General features: G+C 40.4%; 2 protein-coding genes across 2 annotated transcripts; one reads left to right on the top strand and one right to left on the bottom strand.

The window, feature by feature from the left end:
* Positions 1 to 4,987: 4,987 nt before the first annotated feature.
* Positions 4,988 to 5,320, bottom strand: LOC149822550 (uncharacterized). The gene has a single exon (XM_089980301.1). It carries the CDS (start codon positions 5,318 to 5,320, stop codon positions 4,988 to 4,990), a length of 333 nt encoding a protein of 110 aa, XP_089836427.1.
* A 1,258-nt stretch (positions 5,321 to 6,578) lies between these two features.
* Positions 6,579 to 14,647, top strand: LOC149822549 (uncharacterized). The gene is made up of 4 exons (XM_089981568.1): positions 6,579 to 6,860; positions 7,297 to 8,080; positions 8,225 to 8,383; positions 14,444 to 14,647. Exons 1-4 carry the CDS (start codon positions 6,790 to 6,792, stop codon positions 14,609 to 14,611), a joined length of 1,182 nt encoding a protein of 393 aa, XP_089837694.1. The 5' UTR covers positions 6,579 to 6,789; the 3' UTR covers positions 14,612 to 14,647.
* Positions 14,648 to 25,246: the final 10,599 nt, after the last annotated feature.

Here is a 25,246-nt window from a genome sequence, read left to right as displayed (position 1 = left end):
TTTGATAGTACGAAAAGCTTTCCAGAGACCCGGGGTCCTCACAGTTCCAATTCCAACTGGATAGCCCACACACCACAAATGAACTTACAATCATCATCCATAAGAACCGAATCAAATTCGTTATTGAAGAATTAAGAATCAATTTCAGAGACAATGTTTATTCAATGGGAAGTAGCCAAAGAACTGACTGAAATAAAAGAACTGGAAAGCAAAAATAGAACTGAAAGACAAAACGAAAGAGCCACTTTGTTCACTCGTGAAACTATCAAGACCCAAGTGTGACTCTCATGCCTCCAAACAATTGTCGACTTCACTGATCACCTCTTCCTGCGAAAATCCAATAAAGTAGGGTGTCAGAACCGAAATTTTGAGCACAACTACTTCTAAATAAACCAAGTGAGACAAAGAACATGGATAAGATTTTATGTGCTAATTTAAGCGAGTGCAGAATATCACAATTTGCAGAATTTAAGTAACCATACATACAATAGGTTTCGTATACTCACGATGAAGGAACAATAAAGTATTAGCATATAACAAGAACTAAGTAACAAAGTCTTTCAACATGCATTTAGGAAGTAAATAACATACACCCACCATCATATCATGATTTAGAGAACAATTCAAATATACATGATCTAGTACATAGCAGGAAAATGTATGATTATGTGCAATGCATAATTTCTTTTGTTATCTTCATTTAAGTTTCTCTTTTTCCATATGCATGCCCTATTAAATACATACAACTTTAAGTTTATCTTTTTTTTTAATTACCATTGCCCGCGGATACACGAAACGGATACAATCCCTGAGGTCAAGTTAGGTTCCTAGAGTAGCTTAACACATAATTTATATTTTATTATTGGGTTCCAAACTTAGTCCTCAACCGAATCACCTTCGGAACATTAGACCTCTACATCTAATGTCGGGGACACAAGAGACACCCCACACCCACAAGTGCCACTTCCTTGGTACTAACAACAATAGTTATGTCATACACACCACCTCAAGGTAAAGTGGTGAACTCTCCCTAAAACCGTGGCCAGGAGAAGGAACCTCAATATCGGGTTCAGGGGATAAAATTTCATCACACAGAGTTTTTGTATCCTCACAGTCTCCCCAAGACCGGATCTCTAAGATCTCCATTCTCCAGATGGAATATCTCAGAACATATATCACACTGTTCTTATTTCTTATATTTTTATTAAAGTCAATTCTTTAAGTCTGCAACACCATATGCAAAAGTAAAGTGAAGACCCGCATCCTCCCTTGCAGGACTCCAGCCCGTAAAGACAACTAGAACAATGTAGTAGTGTGTCATACCGACTTGTGTGGTTTAAGCGATGCAATCATAACATATATGAAAAGGAATCAACCCACGGCTCTCTAAGCCGATAATGGTATATTTAGGCCATCGATGCATCACATAACCAAACCAAAGTAGTGTTTCATTCATAACACTAGGCCAAAATGCCAAATGCATGTGCACTCATGCAAAATAAACCCAATCATAAGCATGTCATTTCTCAATCATATGCATTCTTATTATGTGTGTTACCTACATCACATACGTGTATTCACCAATGCATATCTCCTTTGAGTGTGCACATAAATTACATATACTCATCAAGCATACATGCTCACAAAAATATCAACAACCAACACATGATTGCATAATCAGAATGATGCAATGCCAAGATAATCATTTTGCATCTCCACCTGTCAAAAAGTGTAAGATTCTACATTTCCTAGAGAAGTTGGTCGGGCTTACCAATCCCAGACCCGCCATCCTCCTAGCTAAATAGTCAATTCAGTCCAACTGACTAAGTCTGTCAACCAATCCCAACTGACTATGCATAAGCTTTCATAAACATTTTTGGTTTACATAATGCTATGGATCCATACCAGAAAGGAAAGCATTCTAAACGTAAATAGCATGGACCATGTCCAATATAACCAAGCAGACAAGCACCATGACTGGTAGTCGTGGTTGAAACAGTTAGCATAAATTAAGCATTATGTTTTGCAACCTGAAGGCACCATACTAGAACAAGATTCATTGGCCTAACCCCAGACAGATAAGGTGTATGAAATGAAAAAAAAACCAACAACGTGGAATTGACAACAGAGAATCACAACCACATGATATTGTTTAAAGATTTATCCAAAAACGAAACAAGGATACACACTTCCCGCATCGTAAGGGTTTATACTAAACACAAGCCCGGGAAATAAACTATAAAAGTAGTACAAGAGTTCCACGAACAGGAACTCACACTACTTGGACACCCTTAGCAGTCTGAACTAATGGAACATCATTTATACTAGACATCCTGAACCAATCGCCTTTTGAGCAAGAAATCAAAATCGAGCACCCCCCCCCCCCCTTCACGATGGGAATCAGAAACCCCCAAATCATGGATTTGGGGGTTTCAGTTTGGGGTTGACAGAAAACCCCCTAGGTAACTGAAATCCTACTTCACAAGGGAAATCCGAAACCCCTAAATCATGGATTTGGGGTTTACGATAACCCTGCAACAGAAAATTTGACACCCACATTCAAAATCAACCCACAAACAACCCAAAAGAAAATCGACCGAGAACCCTACACAACATGCTCAACACGCAGTAAACCTACACATCCGAAACCCCCAAATCGTAGATTTGGGGTTTTCGGTTTAGGGTTAACAGAAACTCTAAATCGTGGATTTCTTTTGGTTTCCCACACGCACACACACCCGACACACTCGATATCCCCAAAAATTTTACAGAATCCTACCAGTTATACAACCATTCTATTGAGTTTCGAACTTGCAACGACCCAATAGAAAGTGTCGTGCACCAACTGCTCTACCCAGTAGAGCGAAGACCTCGTTGGTTCTTGAAAGCAAAGAAAACAACCATCTAAAGGGTTTCCTTAGATTCTCATCTCAAACCAATACACAGAATCAAACCCATATTCGATTACTCACCAAGATTCAAAGAAGGACCGTGCCTTTTTTTTCGCTGGTTTTCCAGTGATCGGAGGCTACAGTCGCGAGGGCAGGGTCGGTTGTGGTCAATCTCTCTGTTGTCGAGCTCAGATCGATGGGGGGAAACAACGAGAAGGAGGTGTAAAAGGGGGCTTCATTCATCGAGAGTGGAGCAGATGCCCAGGTGGGAGGTCGTCGACGACGATGGCTCTGGATCGATCGACGTCATTGGCTGCTGCAAAGCAAGGAACACACGAGAGAGGGAGAAGAAGAGGGCCAAGTGAAGAGGGCGAGACCCTCTCCACACCCCCTTTCTCCCAATGAAACCCTCCCCTCTTTCCGAGAAATCGTGACCTAGGCACGATTCTTGTTTTCTTTGCTTTATAAGGCACAACCCGGGTCCGGGTCCGAACCCCGCAACTCAGGATCCGAATCAAAATTTGGATTCGGGCTAAAATAGGGATGTGGATCCGATCACGCAAATAATAGTGCATCCACGAGTTGGATCCAATTGGGTCCAACTATGGATTAGACCCAAAAAATATAATGATTTTTCTTTATTTCTGACTTTATTTTATTATGATCTTATATATATATTACAATATATGTATATGGATATATGGATCCAAAAGGTGGATCTTAGACCCATCTATGCCCTATCTTAAATAGTTATCATTGAATAATTGAATTAATTAAAATCATTGCACTTATATATACATATAAGTTTATACAAGATAAATATATATGTAAAGATTCCTTTATGGGTCCTGGATCCGAAACTTGGATCCCAGGCCCAAATCACAATACTTTTAAATTTGTATTATAATATATCTCAATAAATGCCTAAAAATTTGAGGTTATTACAGTCTTAATTATTTACAACTATATGATATTATCGTACCTATCAAACTGGATATAGTCGGACTCCTTATCATTTTAGGTGAAGAGTAGATTGTAGTTACGAGTGATGACAAGATGACACTAAACCACATTTTGTCTATGTTCATTTTCTGGACGTGCTTGATGCTTAGAGATGTTATTTGTTATATTAAACAATTTTCGATTCAGTTATGTTTTGAAGTCCTGTTTAGAATGAATCGTCTTTGAAATTTTGCCTTCTTTATTTTAAAATCTATATGTGTCAGATCGTACTTAGATCCAATATGAATGGGATCCATCTATTGTTGTCGTATATTTCTATATAACTTGCTCAAGGTTGCTAACTTAGATCTTTCGAATAATTTTTCATTGTGTGATCAATTTGTCTCTGAAAAGTAATTCATTACAAAAATTCCAATTTTTTTTAAAGTTAAATTTTTTAGAATGTTACATGTATAGGCTCAAATCCACCACCAAAAATGAAAGCTAAGTGATGGCCAACCAACAAGCCCAATAAAAAGAGGAGGTGGCCATTAAACAAAGCTAATAAGGTTCTCAACCATCAAAATCAATAGAAGGTAGAAGTGGCCACCCAACTAAACTTATAAGATGTGGCCACTCAACAAGGATAATAAGAAGGGAAGGTGATCACCCAAGAAGACTAATAAGATGTGCAAGTCCCCCCCGACATGAATAGGGGTAGGGGTGGCAATTTCTGACACGACCCGCCAACCCGCTTCTTAGGTGGGTTCAGGTTCGACTTAAACGGGTTCGTGTCGTAAACGGGTCGACCCGTCTAACCCATTTATTAAACGGGTCGGGTTCTAATTAGGGGTATGCCAACCCGCCAACCCGTCTGACCCGTTTAATAAACGGCGTAGGCGGGTGGGTCAAGCCGTTTACCTGAGCCTGACCCGCCAACCCGCCTGCCAACCCTTTTACCCATTTACCTTTGGGTCCTTTTTTCTTTTGAATACTTGATTAGGGATTTAGGGTTTCTCTCGGAGAACGGAGGCTAATCCGGTGACGATCTTGCCTTCCTTGTGGGCACTCTTTGGATTAGACCCAATCACCGGCGGCGTCCACTCCATCACCACCACCTTCATCTGACCACCACCACCAGTGGCGTCCTTTCCCTAGCCGAGTTTGTTGCTAAAGCGCAACTCAAACTCGTCAAAAAATCTGGTGGTAGAGAGGCCGGAGGGTTTCACGGCGATGGTGGCGGCGGCCTTCTTCTCCTCTTCGCCCTGGCTCGGCTTCGTCTGCTTGTAGGGGGAGATCCGCCCGTAGGGGGAGAGCCATTTGGCATGCATGTACTTGGGCTTCCGCCAGGGTGGAAAGTGGAGCCCCTTCCTCTTCAGCGACTGCTTCGCGACCTCAGAGACGATGGTGACAATCTGGTGGAGCTGGTTGGCTTTCCTGACGAAGATGGACGACAGGGACTGGAGCACTGCTCGATAGTGGCTCATCGACCCGACCCGCCAACCCGATCAACCCGCCAACCCGTTTACCCGACCCGACCCATTTATTAAACGGGTTAACCGTGTCGTGTCGGGTTACCCGTTTAATAAATGGGTCGGGTCCGTGTTTGCCACAACCGATCCATTTAATAAACGGGTCGGGTTCGTGTTGAGGTATGCTGACCCGCCAACCCATCGTGTCGACCCGCCAACCCGATTGCCACCCCTAAATAGGGGTGGGCAATGGGCCGGGAGGCATGATGGGCAAAGCCAACTTGGCCCGCCATGGGGTGGCTTTCGGCCAAAGTTTTAGGTGCAAACTAGTTATATACGTCGGGCTAGCCTGCGGGCTATCAATCCGGCCTGATGGGCGTGAGTTGTTTATTAATTTTTTAAAAATATAAAAATAAAAAAAAATAACTATTGCATAGTAACTTGGTAACTATTATTATTGCATACACCAGATTCCACTTATTAAAAAGTTGGTTCTCACGCTTGTAGATCATATCTCTAATGTTGGTTTCACTTAAAAAGACACGAGCAATAAGATATTGCTCATTTCATCTCATTAATACGATATGCACATCCACACACATATTATAGTTTTTATATTTTTCATAGATATAAAAAAAAAACATATGCTTTAATATGTTTCTGCATACATATGTATGCTAGCAACTTAGCATGTATCGGTTTTTGAGTTTTCACAAATATATGCTTTATATTTTAATTGTTTACCTTTTAATTTAGTGAATTCAATTTTTTATGTTATATTTGCTTTGTTTATAATTGTATGTTTTTATGCTATATTTGCTTCACTCATAATTATATGTTTTATATTATATTTGCTTCATTTGTAATCGTTTATTTTTTTTATTATATTTGTTTCATTCATAATAATTGTGATATGTTACACTGTAAGTACACACTTATACTTCATTCATGGTCATAATAATAGTTGTTTTTATTTGTTTCTTAACTTTATCAATTTATTGTGATATACCTATCTTTTACAAATGATTTTTTGGTTCTGCTTAAGCCGCCTAGTCCCGCTGCGCTTTTGACAACCAAGTCTGTTGCCGTCCTCTCTCTCTCTCAAAACCTATGTTTCTCTTGATGCAGCTTCGATGCAACCTCCTCTCACGACATTGACAGATTGTCAAAATGGTGGGTTTTGGTGAGGAGCTGACGAGAGTGTCGACCACCATAGGCGTCGGGAAGCCAATGCCAACAGCCGGAGTTCGTCTAAGAAGCCCCTTTCTTGATTCTCTCACCGGCCTTCTTTCTCTCGGTAATGATGGTGGTCTTCACTCCGAGAACTCTCCATCCTGTGGATTTAATTGGAAATGGGCTCCGATCGATTTCGAGACGTCTTCCGTGGAATGCCCTAGAGCCTTGAATCTCCTATCTGGCCGATTGTTGTCGGCTTCGAGCAACTCGCCTCTGGATCATCCTCCTTGCCCTCCCAAGACTCCTCTATGCATTTGCAGAAAGGGTCCTGCTTCTTCGGACACAGGCGGGAGTCCATGCAATGGAGATCAGAATGCAGGTAATGGTTCAAAACCATCATCATGTGTTGTTGTTTCTTGGTGTTTGCTGTATATGGATTCTTTTGGTTGGGCTTGATGAGTTCTGAGTCTTCTGACCAGGTGGAAACCTTTTTGTTCTATGAGAAAGAAGAACCATGAAAGGGTTTGTGCTTGTGATTTTGTCTTCGATGAAGCTGCTAGTGCTTTCATTGGCTTTAGAAAAAGGTTCTTTGGTTAGACTTTGTGATCATGATCATTATTCTCTTAGAAGAAGGCTGACAAGCATTGTTAACTGCATATTACTGTTTCTCTCCTTTTTCTTTTCTTAGATTTTCCAAATTCTACGGTTAGGAGATTGGTTGATGTGAGATTTTTGTCTTGGTTTCTGCAAGATGGTAATTCAATTTCTTCTTCTTCTTTTCTTTTAATTTATTCAGATTTTTCCTGGATTTATAGGATCCTTCGTTGCGAAGTTGATAGCTTTCTGCCGTCTTCACTGAAGCATGGAGTGCAGGGTGGATCTATAAAAGCTCTAGGTGTTCTTGCAGGTTCTATAGATACGAAGGATGCTCAAGAACGCTCAGAATCTGAGGGAAGGTTATTGAAGTCGTCCAAAGTGGTGCCTTTGGAGGAATGCTCTGTCACAGAAATAGAGAACTCTCATACTGAAGATGCAAATAGGAATCAGTTAGCACCTGCCGAATGGTTTAAAGATGCTGTTGACAGGAAGGGTGATAAATATTTAGGGCTTCCAGGTGTCTCTCTTTATGATGGCACTGAAAGGGAACACGAAGATCACGAATATAATAAACTTGTTTCTTCTGATGCAAACCCATTTTCTTCTAGCACAGAGGAGGTGGATAGACTGATTGCCAACAAGCCACTAAATGATTCTACTGTTTCTCTACAAATGATAGAGTTTGAAGAAGGCAAAATCTCAGATGATGAGCTGCAGATTGCAGTGACAACTCATAGTTTTAATTCACTATCAAATGAAACGTGTTGTGACTTTCTAAAGACAAGCCCTCGCAATAAAACCAGTTTTCAGCATGGTTCTGTTAGTATTCCTATTGTTAATGATCTCAACTGTTCTGAAATTTGTGGAAAACTACAAGATAACCTGGCATCACCAGGATCTGTTCCTGTCAATTTCAGACATAAAGATTCCGGCATTTCTGAAGGAAGTGCAGAAGGATGGAGTTGGCAGAATGAAGCTTTATTCAAGATAAGGGAATTTCAGGTAATCAGCCAGGATTTTCTTTCTCTATGTACTGTGGTCTGTCACCTTTCTGTTTCATCATGTTTGATCTCTTCTTCAATAGGAATTCTGTATATTCCAAAGTTCCATGTACAGATTCCTAATAAGCTCCAATTTCTGCATCAGGCAGATGACAAACCGGGAGCCCAATGTGAGCTAGAAAATGGAAAAGGAAATGAATATGGTAATGGAGTTAAACAACTTAAGTTAAATATTTCGTTACCACAGGAAAAAACTTCAGTTGGAAACTTAGCACGAGCTTATGGAACAACGTCAGATGAAAAGGTATGATGGAATATCATGTGCACGCACACAGATGCACACCCACCCACCCACACACCCACCCAAAGAAATAAGGAAAACTTTAGATATTCTGTCTTTTTTCCCTTATAATTTTTTCAAGCAGATTTGAGTGAATTGTCAAATCTCATAATCTAAGATTGGATGAACTGTGTAGAACTTTGGAAAGGCATAAGGCTTCCAAGTTGACAAATACCATGTACCTCTTATTGTCACCGAGAAATATTGAAAGATGTAGCCCTTGTAAAATATGTTCAAAAGAATAAATATTTCTGACAAGATATGGATATGGATATGGATATGGATATTCTGAAATCAGTGGACGGAGGAGATATTCATTTCTTGTAATGGCATAACTTTGTGTACACATGTCGATGTAAAATATTATTTTATTGGCATCACTTGTTTTGCAGCTCTCATGTGATCTTGGTCTAAGTAATCAAGGTTCTTTGTCGCAAAAGTTACACTTTCTTTAACACAAGCAAGAAAAAATAGGTGCATTGGATTTAAGGAAGAGACGAAGCCTATGTCACATGGGTGCGGGTATGGGTGCGACACGGGTGTAGAGCAATTTCAAAAATGTTGGACACAGGGACACGGTTATATATATATATATATATATATATATATATAACAATAATAAGATTATAAATTTTAAAACAAAAATAAAAAAAGTAATTCTATTGAAGTAACAACACAAACTTACCAAAATATAACACATAAAGAAGCTTGTGAGTGTGATAACAACAAAACTTATCATAAATCTACCTCAGCGTCTGAATTAGAGGGAAGAACAAGATCGAGGTAGTCCATGTTGAGAGTATGCAAATCATGTTCTCCCTCCAAGTCAAAATCTTCTGGATTTACATCCCAATACTTGGATGGTCTACAACTGCATCAAAATATGACTTAGTATCTAACTTCAAACTTTGAATACAAATATTTAAATACGAACTTTGAATACAAAAGAAAAAAAGTACCTATTACTCATCTTTGGTGCGGCGAGAAATTAATCGTAGATTAGAGTGAACATAAACCAAATCATTTGCTCTTTTACTAGTGAGTTTGTTTCTTTTAATGTTGTGAATTTGAGCATATGTACTTCAATTTCTTTCACAACACGATGATGTAGCAGGTTGTGATAACAACTTCATTGCAAGACGTTGCAGATTTGGTGTCTCTGATCCATATGTTGCCCACCAATTAAGGGGATCTTCCCCGTCTCTTGCCATAAGTGCTGCTAAAGAATCAAATCTCCCAGTAGAGAACTTTTCAAACTCATTATTTACAACCTTAAATATGTGAAGATCATTAAAAAGTCTTCTCAAACATATCATTTTATTCCTTGATATCTCAGGATCTTCATTCGGAGAAACACGACCAAGACCTTCTGTCAATCATTTTTTGCATAATATTTTGGATTGAGAGAGTGTGCTATGCAATCCAAAGGTGTATTGCTTTTATCCCATCTTCTCACTAAAACTGAATGTACATGATTGTAAAATTCTGAATCATCAAATGCAACATCTTTCTTCTCATGTTTGAAAATGATACTTTGAACTTTTTTAATCATATTGTCCCACATTTCATAAATTCTATGAAGCATGGGTACATGTCTGCCAACTTCTTTCAACATTTCCCAAATAGGCTCTGTAAATTCAACAAAATATATAATTTTATCCTACCAAAAATCATCACAGATGTATTTTTTTATAGCTTGAGCCTTAACATCATCTTCACTACGATAAAAATCCCAATCTTGATCAGCCACCACTATCATCAATGCATTCTTGAGGTGCTTAATTCTTTTCATCATAACAATGAAAGAAGCAAAACGAGTTTCAACAACTTTCAGTAACTTGATATCAGAATGCCTATTAAATATAGAAAGGGCATGATGATTGTTTACAACAAAATTTCTAATATTTTTAACATCATGCTCTATTTTCTCAATCCATAAACACATTTCACGTGCATGTGCATCATTTTTTGATGGATTGCATATACTCTTAAGTGTCAAATTTAAACTGTGTGCTGCACAAGGAGTCCAAAAAATATGTGAATACGTATCTTCACTTGCCAAATTCATTCTTGCACGACTGCAAACTGGAGCGTTGTCAGTAATGATTTGCACCACACTTTCTTCACCTACTTCTTTTATCACTTCGACAAATAATCTCTTTAAATATTCAGCATCTTTATACTCCCCAGATGCATCAGAAATCTTAAAAAAGATTGGCCCATTAAGTGAGTAAGTAATGAAGTTTATCAGTGGTCGTCTTTGTATATCAGTCCACCCATCATAAACAATAGACACTCCATGTCGTTTCCATGCAAATTTTTGGGTCTCTAACAAGTCTTCAATTCTATTTTTTTCTTCTGCAAGAATGATTGTTCTTAGTTTTTCTGAATTAGGAGGCACATAACTACTCAAATTACAATTAGCCAAAGATATAATCATATCTTTTCAGTATGGACTTCTAGCTACATTAAAAGGAATTGAGCTTGAGTAGAAGAATCGACTAATCTTTTTATCAATTTTTGCTCTTGCCATATTTTTGAATAACCCTTGTATTGTTTTATTGCTTTCCATCTTTCTTTTCTTCAAAAGCTCTTCTTGTTCATCACTAGCAATAGCAGAAGGCAGATTAGTCGAATTGCTTCTCATCTCTGCATTTTTTTTCTTTTCAGCTTCCTCTTGTTCTTTCTTTAATTGCTTTAACAAGTCTTTGTCAACCCTAGAACATGGCCTAATTCCTAGACCACAAATATGCAAAAGATGTGCTTTCACACGCGTATAAGAACCCGTGAAAGCAGTTTTACATAGATTACAAAGAAACTGCACATTCCCACCACCACCACTAGTTTTTATCCATTTTGTCACAAGCCTCCAAAGTGGTTGAGAAACTTCTAATTCAGAGTTAGAACTTGAACCAACTGTATTGACACTGCCACTAGAACTCGCCATTATATCTGAAAATTGAAAAGAAAAGTGAAACTGAAAGTTGAACACAAAATCGTATGTAGTACGCACAAAAATATGTAAATAAGTTAATAAACACTTCAAAAAATAGTAATAGGAGCTCCACCCCTCTCACTGTGTGCCTGACAGAAAAAACTGTGAGGCATGGGCCTCCACCCCCTGCTGCAAAACTGCAATACATTAGTATGCAAAAAGGAAAAATAAAAAAAGTAGGAAGGGTCAGGGGCCCTTTGCGCCTGCCTGCGCTGCAGGAGAGAGAGCGCCTAGCAGGGGCGTCGCTCCTGCCAATGCTAGAAAAACTTAGCGGCTGGGGCGAAGCCCCTACCGGATGAAATGCAGAAGGCAGGGCCTTGCCCTGCCTGCTTGTGACAGGGAGAAGAAGCAGGAGCAATGCCTACCGAAGGGTGTTCAGGGGCAGGGGCATCGCCCCTGCTGAAAAACTCCAATTGGCTGAGGGCATCGCCCCTGCCGAAGACCCACGTGTGGCAGGGGCATCACCCCTGCCATGCTGGGCAAACAGACAACTAGGGGAGGCGAAGCCCCTTGCCGAATAGGTTCAAGTCGGCAGGGGCTTCGCCCCTGCCAGCCCGAACAGGAGGACCGACAGTCCCTGCCTTTCAGAATAGAAGAAGGCGGGGGAAAGAGGGGCTCGACTGACAGGCCGGGCCCCGCCTCACCTATCGGAGCAAACTAACACGAGGAGGGGTCGAGCCCCTCCTCTGCAGAATAAGAGGCGCAGGGAGGGTTTGAGCCCCTCCTCTGCGAGCAAAGGGTGCAAGAAAGGGGGGGTCGAGCCCTTGCCTGTCCTGCAATAAGGAGGGCCAGCAGGTAGGCCTGCTGGCAATGTAGGAGAGGACAAAGAGGGTAGGGCTCGACCCCTCCCCTGCGTACAGAAGGAACGAGGAGGCCGGGAGGGGCTCGGCCCCTCCCCTTTGGAAACAGGGTAGCAGGAAGGGGCTCGGCCCCTCCCCTATGAAAATGGGGCACCGGGGAGGGGCTCGATCCCTCCTCTGCGCAAACAGGGAGAAGAAGAAGACAACGAGAGGGAGAGAGAGATATTACCTGAGGTTGCCGAAAAAGGGGGTGTCGCCGGCGTTGGGAGATGACGCACGGGGGGTGTTGGCGTCGACTGCCAAAATACGATGAGCGGGAGGGAGAAAGGAGCGTTAGGGGTTGTCGGCGCCGGGTGGCCGAGAAACGGGAGAGAAAGGGGAGGGTCGAGGGGCGGTGGCAGAGGGTCACCAACGACTGTGGTCGTCGGTGGCCTGTCAGAGATCGGATGGGAGAGGACCCTAACCCTCGACTTCTTTAAAAAGAATTTGGGGGTGGGGGTGGGGGTGGGGGTGGGGTGGGGTGGGGGTGGGGGTATTCCCTTCCCCCTGCGTAGCCTCTTAAGGGTCGGGCCCCGATACTGTCTTGGATCCGGGTGGGGTTTGGATCTGGACCCGACTCGAGTCCAAATTAATTTTCAGAAATGGACAAAAATGGACTCGGTCAAAGTTGACCGAGTCCAAAATGTGGATGGACTCGGCCCCGGTGCGTTGACCGAGTCCGACATTTAGTTGACCGTGTCCGAAGCCGCACTCGTCTCGAGGTGTGTTGACGCGGGTGCGTTGACCTTTTAGCCGAGTCCGTGTGACTTAGGACAAAACCAATGCTATGGAAGATGATGTCAACGAATTTTTCAATTCAATATCTAACTCCTAATGCTTCAGCTCATGAATAAATAGTAAAAATGTTTAATACATGTGCATATCATGATTATAGTCAATGATGTCAAATAGATTATCAGAAGCTGCATGTTGATTGGTACCCTGCAGCCAATGGGTTATCTAAGGTTGTAAAGGTCCCTTAATAACACATTGTTAATGTATCCTAAAAGATCCATAGGTGCATGATCAATGTTACTGGAAGCTTCTTAAATAGGCGGAAAACATGCTCCCCAGAAACTCGCATTAAAATTGTGATACTCGTTTCCGAAACTTGATGGGAATCTTGATTCTCCCATGCTTCACCTTTACTTCGCACATTCTTCTTATGTGCTTTCACACTTCTTCTCATGTTTTTAATATGCTTCTTCTCAACTTCTCAGCCACCTTCCATGTGATTTCTCAAAATTGGTAACCATCATTAGATTTTGAGACAAATTAAATTCTTGGACTAAACATGATGATATTAAAAAATGGTCAATTTTTTAGCTTTTATTCATTGTTCAAAAGGATCTCCTGTTCTTCCATCATTTATGCTCTTTCCAGGATACTTTGGTCCGAATACCCATGGATTTTTTGTTTGCTTATTGTCTTTATATTATTAAAAAAACACTAGCTTTCTCGCCTCTTGCTTGTATCTCTCGTCAAAGGGTGTTATTCTATAATGTCTGCTCAGCAGGTCTCCCGCTAATTTGAGCAATCCTTCAAACATTTGTCCCACAATCATTCATGAAGGTACTCTTAATGGATTGAATACCATAACAGTTGGTATTCCATCTTGCAAATAAGGCATATCGTGTCTAGGCAAATTTTTTGAAATGATACCCTTATTCTGATGTCTTCTATAGCTACTTTATTACCCATTTTCGTTTTACGTTTATGTGAAATATATACACAAATCATTTCTGCATTATAAATGGAACCTCCTTTTTCTGGCCCCATCTCACATCAATAACTCATTTCGCTTCCCACTCAATTTCCATATCGTTTTTTTGGTTTTTTATTCCGGTTTCACTTCCTTTTAGACTCTTTGCTTCTAGCTTCTTAGAAAATTTAAAATGCCCTGTTTCTGGCTTTTGCTTCCTAGTTTGACAACCTTGTGCATCATGCAACTTGGTTAATGTTATTTTCTTTCCTTTTAACATTATTTAGGTAAGGTATGATGTTTATTCATGGGAATTAATTAGACGGATGCAGGGTTGAACGTGTTTATAATCTTTTAGGTTGAGGCCGAAAGTTTATGTTCATGACTTTTTTCTATATTTCAGTTTCCTGAATGCCAGATTTCTTTGGCCATAGAGTGTTGTTTAGTTGTCTTCAAGAACTGTTTCTGACAAATGTTCTCTTTCCCAGGAGAGGAAAAAGTGGAAAAGCGCAGAGACTAACAAGAAACTTGGGGTTAAAAAGCTGAAGCTAGTTCCAGTTTCAGTGCCAAAACCGAAACCAGTGGTAATCTGTCGATTCTACTTGCATGGACAATGTCAACAGGTTGATCTTTTTTTATTTATATTAAAAGTTTAAGCTTGTGGCTACTGTCATTTAAGAAGTTCCCTGTAAATGTTGGTCATCTATTGTCATTCTACTAGCAAGCTTTGTTACAGTTCTTTTGGATAAGATTTTGTTGCTGCTACTGCAATCGCTATATTTCATATCCATTTTGGCTTATCATGTATCGTAGTTTACAACTAGTTGCTTATGAAACATAATTAGAGCGATATTGGAAAATTACTTAAAATTGTCTTATGTTTACTAATTTACGTCATTAGACTTTTCCTTTTCTTGAGAAGCAACCATTTATTTTTCAGGACTACTCCTCGGTGAGCCTTCGACATTGTCCTCCTCCTCACTCCTTCGATGCCTTTGTGTCGCGCTTCTTACCAAAATTAAAAACTTAATGCTAAAAAGATGATAAAAGTGTAAGATTTTGTGGTGGCTCTAATACCAAACTTGTAACGACCCCAACTCATATCTCTTAAAAATGCAGTTTTTTTTTGAAAACCATTACAAAAATATTCTCAGAGACTTGGAGCCTTTATAGTTTGACTAACAATTGGATAACCAAACAAATCACTAGAGATCTTATATTTATCGTTCACACCATGACAAGCAATTTTTTTTTTAATTAAGTAATGATAGCCTCGAAACCATTACATAAGAAAATTAGGGTGCAAGAACAATTAAATGTAAAGAATAAGAAAGAAAAGTAGAGCCACACTTTCCATTTGTGAAGTTGTCTAGCAAGCGTGTAACACTCGTAGCTTTCTCAGAAGCGAGTCACTTCACTGATCATTTGAGACTGCGAAAAACACCAAAAATAGGGTGTTAGAATCTAAAGAATTTTGTGTACGAATCCTTCTAATAAAACAAATAAGCATAAAGAATACATATAAGATTCATGTAATAGGAAACAATTATTAAACATGAGGGAACATTTAATAAATAATATGGATCACAATTTAAGCAATACAATCATTTAACATGCATTAGGGAACAACATCATGCATTCACCAACATCTAACAATTAAGGAAACAAATAAATATGCATGATTTAATGTATAACACGAATATGCATGACTTTAGTGCAATGCATGAGTAAATTATTATCTTTTATTAAAATTTTCTTTTCATATATATGTTTGTATTAAATGCATACAATTTAAGTTTCTCTTTTTAAATACCGTTGCCCGCGGATACACCAAACGGGTAAAATTTTTTGAGGTCAAGTAAGGTTTCCATGATAACTTAGCACAAAAGTTGTATTTTATTACTGGGTTCCAAACTTAACCCTCGACCGAATCACCTTCGGAATATTAGACCTCCACATCTAATGTCGGGACACTAAGCTCTTCCGCATCCAAAAGTGTCACTTTCTTGGTATACCAAAATAACAGTTGTGTCTACACACCACCCCCAGGTAAAGTGACAGACTCTCCTTAAAACCGTGGTCAAGAAAAATAATCTCAATATCAGGTTCATGAGTAATCAATAATGCACACGGAGTTTTTGGGTTATTTCTCTTGGCCACAGTTTTAAGGAGAGTCTGTCACTTTACTTTGGGGTGGTGTGTGGGCACAACTGTTTTTTTGGTATACTAAGAAAGTGACACTATTAGATGTGGAGGTCCTTAGTGTCCCGACATTAGATATGGAGGTCTAATGTTCCGAAGGTCATTCGGTCGAGGGCCAAGTTTGGAACCCAATAATAAAATGCAACTTGTCTGCTATGTTACTTTGGTAACACTACTTGACATCGGAAAATTTTACCCGTTTGGTGTATCCGCGGACAACGGTAATTAAAAATATAAACTTAAATTGTGTGCATTTAATAGGGACATGTATACGAGAAGAAAATTCTAATAAAAGATAATAATTTACTCATGCATTGCACTAAAGTCATGCATATTCTTGCTATGCATTAGATTATGGTTATTTAGTTGTTCCCTTAATTGTTACATGTTGATGAATGCATGATGTTGTTCCCTAATGCATGTTAAATGATTGTATTGTTTAAATTGTGATATCTGTTATTTATTAAATGTTCTCATGTTTAATAATTGTTTCCTATTACATGAATCTTATCTGTATTCTTTATGATTATTTGGTTTATTAGAGGGATTCGTACACAAAATTTTTTGGATTTTAACACCCTACTTTTGGTGTTTTTTGCAGCATCAGGGGATCAGTGAAGTGACTTGCTTCTGGGAGAGCTACGAGTGTTACACGCTTGCTAGACAACTTCACAGATGGACAACATGACTCTGCTTTTCTTTCTTATTCTTTACATTTAATTGTTCTTGCACACTAATTTTCTTATGAAATAGTCTCGAGACTATAATTACTTAATTAAAAAAAAATTGGCTTGTCATGGTATGGATGATAAATGTAAGATCCTTAGTGGTTTGTTTGGTTATCTAATTGTGAGTGGAACTGTAAAGGCTCCGGGTCTCCGAGAAGATTTCTGCAATGGTTTAAAAAAATTTCTGCATTTTTAAGGGGTATGAGTTGGGGTCGTTACTTGTTTGGTATTAGAGCCACCACAAAATCTTACACTTTTATCATCCTTTTAGCATTAAGTTTTTAATTTTGGTAAGAGAGCCATGCCCTGAAGCGTCATCAAGTCGTGCCTCGTGTTTCAGAGCAGTCTTCTTCACTGGTAAGACTATTTAATACTTTTATTTAAAGTATGAATTTCTTGTGCTTTTGCATTCATAGTTTAATTCTCTTTTGGTGTGAATTAATATCCTTGGTGTGACTGTATGAATGCTTTTGTTCGGGATCAATCCTAAGGGGGTAGGATCGATCGGGTATAACTTTACAATTTTCATGTTTTAGATGTATCGCCGCAACCGTGCTTCGACTTTCGCTGGTGCTCCCGCGGACTGGCAGGAGCAAAGGGATTTTATGATGAATTCCCTCAACACGCTGACGGAGACTATGGCGGCACAAGCAACTACTTGTGTTCACCCCGCCGAGGTTGTTCTGAACGCAGTCAGTGTTTCCTTCGAGAGGTTCCTGAAGTTGAACTCGTTTACTTTTTCAAAGAAGGCCGACCCAGAGGCAACCGAGAGCTGGGTCGATGAGATTGAGTGGGTGTTCGACGTCCTACCTATCTCCGAGGACCGGAAGACCCCTTTTGGCACGTACCGTATGAAGGGCGATGCCAAGAAGTGGTGGGACACTCTGCGAAGGGTGAAGTATGCTGATTTGGATGTGATTCCTTGGAAGGTGTTCAGGGAGGAGTTCTTGGACACCTACTTCCCTTCCTATGCTCGAGAACAGATGCAACAACAGTTCCTTGAGCTTATTACTCAGGGAAGCATGAGTCTGGTGGACTACGCCACCAAATTCAGAAGCCTGGAGCGATACCGTCTGAACTTGTTCGCTGGAGAGAAAGCAAGAGCGGCTAAGTTCGTGCGCGGGATGAAGGACGGATTGCGGACCCGAGTGTTGATGAGCCGGCCTACTACCTTGGTTAATGCGATTGAGTCTGCTACAGTCTTGATGGAGGACTTGGAGAGGTCCAGGAATGCATCTCAGAAGGGAGGCGACAACGACAATGATTTTTCGGGCGAAGCGAGGAAGGTCTCATCTGTAGGCGAAAAGACGCAAGGTGGCAAGAGGTAGCGGATCCGTGAGGGGCGATAACAAGGAGCACAACGTGGTTAACCCCAGTAGCAGAGGCAGCAGAGAAAGGCTCAGTCAGTATGTCGCAAGTGCGGCAAGAGCCATCCTCTGGGCTTTTGTCCGATGTTCAAGGGGGTCTGCTACTAGTGTCGGCAGCCTGGGCACATTGCTCCATATTGTCCGAACAAACCAGTGGCTCAGGGAGGACAACAACAGCAACAACCACCGCAACAGAGGCCTCAACAACAGCAGGGTCAGCGCAGGACCAACAGAGGCCTCTACAACTACTTAGGGCGATCAGACTGACCTGATCGAAGGTATCTTCTTAGTCGTCGATCACTTTGCTCGTGTGATGTTTGATTCGGGCGCGACCCATAGTTTTTTTTATATTTCATTTGTGAAATTGCTCGAATTGGTTCCTTTTAGACTTGAAAAGGCTCTTGATGTGATGTCACCTATGGGTGTATCATCTTCCTGCGAAAAGTATTTTTCGACAGTTAGCATTGTTAGCGAGAGGCATGAGTTGTCTCCCGACTTGATCATACTAGATATGACGTTTTATGATGTCATTTTGGGTATGGAGTGGTTGTCCATACATAATGCTACCCTCCAGTGTCGGGGCAAGAAAGTTATGTTGGAGCGTCCCGATTTGTCTGCGTTATTCCATTCGACGAGACCGATAAGCGAGGTGAGGATCGTCTCAGCCTTGAAGATCTCCAAGTACCACAAGCAGGGTTGCATGGTGTTCTTGGCTAGCGTGTCCGCGTAGGACAATTAGGCGACACCCTTTCAACAGTTAGATGTTGTTCGTGAGTTTTCAGATGTCTTTCCCGAGGACTTGCCGGGATTGCCACCATACCGAGAGGTTGAGTTCTTGATCGAGTTAGCGCCTAGTACGACACCTGTTTTTCGAGCACCTTATCGGATGACACTTGCAGAGTTAGTAGCGCTGAAGAAGCAATTGCATGAGCTTCTTGATAAAGGTTTCATGAGGCTGAGTGTATTTTCCTGGGGTGCACCGGTCCTTTTTGTCAAGAAGAAGGATGGTTTGATGCGGCTTTGTATTGATTACCACATGTTAAACCAAGTGACGGTGAAAACAATTAATCTTTGCCTAGGATCGACGATTTGTTCGATCAGCTGAGGAAGGCAAATGTGTTCTCGAAAATCGACCTTCGTTATGGTTACCACCAGTTGATGATCAAGACGGAGGACATTCCGAAGACAACATTCAGATCCAGATACGGGCATTATGAATTTCTGGTGATGTCTTTTGGACTTACCAATGCCCCCTACAACGTTTATTGAATTGATGAATCCATGAATAGGTAGCAAAAATGCTCTAGGCGGTCTTCCAGCTAGCCGGGAGTCATTTTGGACTGTGGTTGTGAGGGTGCCTATTGATCCTCATATGCTTTAGTAATTATGAAATTATGTTCTCTCTCTCATTCTCTCTTGCACTACCTTACCTCCCTTACAAGGCAACAGAGCACTCACTTTGTGTATCAATGGTAACCAAGGCAGTCCTATGAAAATTCTATTTGTCTTTTTCTATAGAACAATTAGGCAATGAACAATATGGTTTATTGACATACCCATTGGATTCTGTGACCTTGATTGAAAAGAATTAAAATAAAACACAGACAATGTAACCTAGGATAAGCGTGTGATACTAATAAGTTGCATTCCTGAAATGTTCTGGGTCTTCAGCTGGCAGAATTCTCCATGGAGCTCCCAATGCTTCTTTTCTCACTACAGTGATCACATTTTCTGTTTCACTTTAGAATCTAGATGCTTGAAGAAAAACAAAAATTACTTGTGCATATTTAGTTTTTATAATACTGTTGGTGTTAATTGGCATTTTAAAAATTGCTATTGTTGAAAAAATGGCGAGCTTAACTAAAGTCTTTAACACTAACCAATTTATATGGAATGTCTTTATGTTTTTAGTGATCTCTTAGATATTTAATTTCTCTCTTGTCAGGGTAATGACTGCAAATTTTTACATGATGCTGTTCCCCTGACAAAATCCTAGGTAGGACATTTTTAGAACAAATATGATCAATCTGAGATTTGATTTTCCAGTACACTGTATATCTTGTTAAATAGACTTTGGCTATTGTATTTGCCCAACCATATTAGTAAATATGGTTGATGTGATTCTAATAGTTGTATCCTTGTGTAAACTTATTCTTTCTATCCTGGCAAGGATAACATGTTTTCTGGACTGGTGCCTTGTGGAAGTCACACAGCTTTGAAACCAATTATATCTTAGATGTTACTGCATAACATCAAATTTTGTGGTTGTATTTTACTATTTTGTCAATGGGAACCCAATCACCCATTGGGTTGTGGCTCAGCAAGAACTGGATTGCTCTCAGATAGTTTGTCCAAGTCAATGTGTAAATCTATGTTCATCAATGTGTTATTCTTGATTGAAGATCACCTTAGCGGTCTGATATTGGTCATCTGGATTTCTGTTTTCTTCAAATAAAGTACCTGTATGATACCTTGAAATCTATCTAAACTCAGGTACTCCATTTTTATATTCTTAACAAGAACTCCAGAAAAATGTCCATACCTAGAAATTTTATCACTGTACCAGTTCTCCTGAATTAGTTCACCTTGTTCACTGTATTATGATTTATATTTCCTCTGTAATTGCGGTAGCTCTTGTTGGTTATCGCTAAGTTAATTGTTATCATAGAAGAAGCTTATTTTATTGGCACATATTGTTCTTTAATTAGCTGTAAAAGAAAGTTGTACTGCTATGGAGAAAGATCTAAGGTAGTGTATGTGAAACTCATGATTTTCCTTGAAAAGAATACAAACATATCTGTTAGCCATCTCTTAGGAAGCAGAGTCTCTTGTGAAGAAATGCGTCCTTGGCTTGATGTGTAGTCATTATCTGTTGTGTTATCACTGGACATGGTGTCGTATCATTGTTCTCATATTGCTTGTGACATGATGTTAATTGCAGCCATGCAAATATTATGTTAGTCAATCTCATCCATGCTTGAAAGGAGATGCATGCCCTTTTGATCATGTTCTCTCCAATCATCCTTGTCACAATTTCGTCTCCAAAGGTACTTGCATACGAGGAGATAAGTGCCTCTTCTTGCATAAGGTGAAAATACTGTACCTGTTTGATTGTATAAATCATCGTCCCTGTGTTAGTTTATCCATCATTATTCTTGTCTGACTTTTAATTTTATGCACTGAAGCTACCTCCTAGTGGAGATGCTCCTGCCAACGCAAAAGAGAATTCCATGGAATATGTTCAGAAGCATCCTGAAAAATCAAATAGCAAAAAAATGACACAACGCTCCTTTAAAGATGTCCCTGCTGCAGTCAGAGAACCCTTTGATGCTTTTTTCTGAAGTACCTGCAGGAGTAAGCTTTTTGTCATTTGAGAAGCCAGCGGTAGGGGGTATCAAGATGCTGCAAGTCGGCAATTTACCTGCCTCAAATCCCGAAGACTCTACTAAGGTGGGAAAGCGGAATCAGAAGAGAGAGCAGCCACACGTCAATAGAAACACTCTCTACCTCCCAGGGATCTTTTTTTCCTTCACAGCTTCCATCCAAATCTACTGAGCAAGAGCACAAGAATGCCCCATCCTCGGCTGACCATGCAAACTCTAATACAGTTGCATTTGCTGCCAAATATCAGTCAGAAATCAGGAGGAATTCAGATGCTACATCATTATCATACTTGCAGTCTGATAGTACTCCAAAGAGTAGCTCATGTATTGGCTCGAGTGACAGCTCCTGTCAATAGGTCCAATGATAGATCTAAAAGTGCTACGATGATGTTGGAGGAATTCTTATTTGGTGGTGCTAATGGATGAGCTCACAATTTTCTTGCCCACCCCCACCCCCCTCTTCCTTCCTAAAGGTATATGCAATCATGCCAATTATTTGTTTGTAGCAGTTAATGAAAGTAGAATTCGTATGCCAAATAAAAATAAGAAAATCAGGTGTTGAATTGTTCATTTTCTTTTTTTTTCTTGGTAAATTTCTAAGTTTCTAACTTTCAATTGAACGATGTAAGTAGTTGATATGGTACAAGGAACATCACGCCAACTAGTATACAGATCCAAGCAAAAAATTAGCAAAAACGAGTTGATTTTGACCTTTAAGCTGTCACAGCTTTGTAAGCTACTTACAATCCATGCAAGTAGTGTGCTAGATGGTGTGGCTTGACCTGGTTCTGCCTTGTAAGAGCCACAATGGTGGATTAAGGGAATGGATGGCCTGAGATAGCTGTAACCTGCTTGCTGGGTTTTCTGTTACTAAGAGAATGGAATGAGTTTCCAATTCCAAATCAATTAACTGATCCAATGGAATGGGAATCCTAGGAATTCAATTTCTGAAATTGAATTCCCCACAATTCCACAAATCCAAACAGGCATGAATGACTTAAAATGGTTAAACCCTGTTTCACCCTTGTACGTCATGGTACTGTTTACTACTAGGAACATAGATGGTGAAAACCTCTCTCCCCTTTGTGAAATACGTAATAAGTGAAGATGGTGAAATCAAAATACCAGGCCTTTTACTATTAAATAGATCATACCCTCTTTCACCACTGTCAGTGTGTTTCTTGGTAGTTATACAAAACTAATGTTTGGCATCAGCCTCTTCATGGTGCACCTTTGTAAAATATATCATGAAAATGATCTAGTATTTGTCCATATCAAGTGAATATTGAAAGACCTCCAATGTCTTTCTTGGATGATGCAATTTATTGCACTTGAAGAAACAATGCTGTCTTGGTGAGCATCATCATAGTCTTATATGCCAAAAATTTCAGCCAATTAGTGATTGTGTGGCATCTTTAAGATGTATTTGGTTGCATTGTAGCGGGACTTGACCTTGGCAAGGAGTTGGTTTGCACTAGAGGCTGGACAGGAATAAGGAGTTACTTGGATTGACCCATAGTAACATATATTACATTGAAAAATACTTCACTTAGTGGGTAACGCAACTAAGCATGAACCAGATGAGCTCATAGGCACACATTATGCACATTATCTTTCAAGGAATAGTTGTCCCACTTATGATCAAGTCTTTGTTGCAATGTGTATTTGTGAAACTATGCTTTTAGGATTCAATTGAGTTTTTGCCTTTCCGCAAAGATCTGACTACACCCTACATTGGGTGAGACCGAGTAATTCGATTCGACATGAACTATCTTGAAAAACCTTTTGACTAAGCTCAAGAAGGCATGAAGAGAGAAAAAAGGAGAAAACAAGAAAACTCATGAAAGCAAGAGAATGAAGAGAGTTGTGAGTAGTAAGAAGAACGAGAGAGGGTTGGGGTTAATATAAGCTTCAACCCAACAACTATCAATAAAAGGCCATAAAGCGTATAAAGAAAGTTAAACAATTAGAAATATTGAGCTTGAGCTGGCCAAATAGCTAGCCTTAATGGCCCAAACACACAGGAGAATCCAGGGGTAGAAGGTCTCGATCAACAGAACAAAAAATGGACACATCAGGGTTAAATCCGTTTTGATTTAAGAGCAGAGTCAACGGTCAAATAAAAAAGGTGGCTATGGATCGTTTGACTATAAATACCCCATGGAACGATGTTAGGCAGGTCCTGGTTAAGGTCCAAAAAGAATCCAATAAAAGCTTGGTCAAAGATCAAAATAGGTCAATTTTAAACTGTCAAGTACTAAAGAAAGGTCAAACCAAACCGAATATAGGCCTCAACCCAATAACTAGTGAAGATGGTCGAACGATTAGAAATATTGAGCTTGGGCCAGCCTTGATGGCCCAAACAAACATGAGCTCTAATTTTCTCCTCCAGGCGCGTCACGCATTCCGTCAGAGTCCCGCTTGTCATGAATCTCTGTTCTGATACCAACTATCATGGGACAAATTTTTCTGTGTTGGATCCACCCCATGCTTTCTAGTAATCTCATGCTAGTTAATCTCTCACAAGTTCACTCATGCTCACCACACAATGAATTTGGGCCCCAAAACCCTCTTTTCCTCTTATTTATCTTTCAAGAGTACAAGACTTGAGTTCCAGAGCTTACATCCCTTTCATGGCTTCTGGAACTTGAATATATACAAGGGAGTCCCACGACCTACCCCAAGTCGTCCCCCAACCCTCCCACTCCCTGTTGCAGTACCCCCGCCCACCCTGCTTCAGGCTCTCCACCAATGCATGCATGTCATCGCTGAAGACGTAAAAAGCTGCTGCACAAAACATGCACAGTCATGCGCCTGTCATGCGGGTGCGTGATACTCGCAGCACGCATGCATCACAATTGCATCCGCGTGTGGCGCACAATACGTGGGCGCACAACCTTTGCACTGCAACATGGCTACGCACACCCGCATATGAAGCACAGGTGTGCGCAACAGCGTATGATGCATGGGTGGGAGCAACGACGTATGATGCGCAAGTGTGTGCCCATTGTGCCAAATGTGCAACGCGATGTGTGATACGCGTGTGCATTCCATTGCAAGGACATACCACACCTGAGTGCGCCAAAGCCGCGCACGACGCACCACATGGAGAGGGTGGTGTATGTTCGCCCCCGATGATTCACTGAATCCCACGTTTGTGTTCGGGGCTTTGAATGAGCACCACATATACAAGCACATGAGGCTCGTATTCCCGTGTATGTTGACATAACTTTGCATCGGACTCTGGTGTTGTTGCAAAGACTTAAGTACCCTTTCTTGCTATTCTTCTCATAAAGTGATGGTTTGAGAAAATGACAAAAATGCCCTTCATTCAAAAAAGAAAAAACAAACAATTCAAAAAAAGGACAAACATGTCCTCCATCCAGAAAGTCGAGGATGATGTTGACTCTTCAAAGTCTTCTTCTTCTTTCTCCGTTCAAAAAAAGAACAAACATGTCCTCCATCCAGAAAGTCGAGGATGATGTTGACTCTTCAAAGTCTTCTTCTTCTTTCTCCGTAAAACACTGTAAAACCCTCTCTCTCTCTCTAGAGAAGAAATCAAGGGAGGCAAAGAGTTCTCCCTGGAGAAGGCCATGAACATCAACCCTCTC

Source organism: Nuphar pumila, chromosome 11 (genome assembly GCF_984573655.1).
Source record: "Nuphar pumila chromosome 11, dmNupPumi1.hap1.1, whole genome shotgun sequence".
Taxonomy (NCBI): domain Eukaryota; kingdom Viridiplantae; phylum Streptophyta; class Magnoliopsida; order Nymphaeales; family Nymphaeaceae; genus Nuphar; species Nuphar pumila.
Note: the sequence above shows the minus strand (reverse complement) of the source record. Positions and strands in the feature narration are given on the sequence as shown.

Coding starts and splice junctions, on each gene's coding strand:
- LOC149822550 (XM_089980301.1), bottom strand. CDS start 5,320: ATGAGCCACTATCGAGCAGTGCTCCAGTCCCTGTCGTCCATCTTCGTC.
- LOC149822549 (XM_089981568.1), top strand. CDS start 6,790: ATGCATTTGCAGAAAGGGTCCTGCTTCTTCGGACACAGGCGGGAGTCC. Junction 6,861..7,296: donor CAATGGAGATCAGAATGCAG/GTAATGGTTCAA, acceptor CTGGATTTATAG/GATCCTTCGTTGCGAAGTTG. Junction 8,081..8,224: donor TCAAGATAAGGGAATTTCAG/GTAATCAGCCAG, acceptor TTTCTGCATCAG/GCAGATGACAAACCGGGAGC.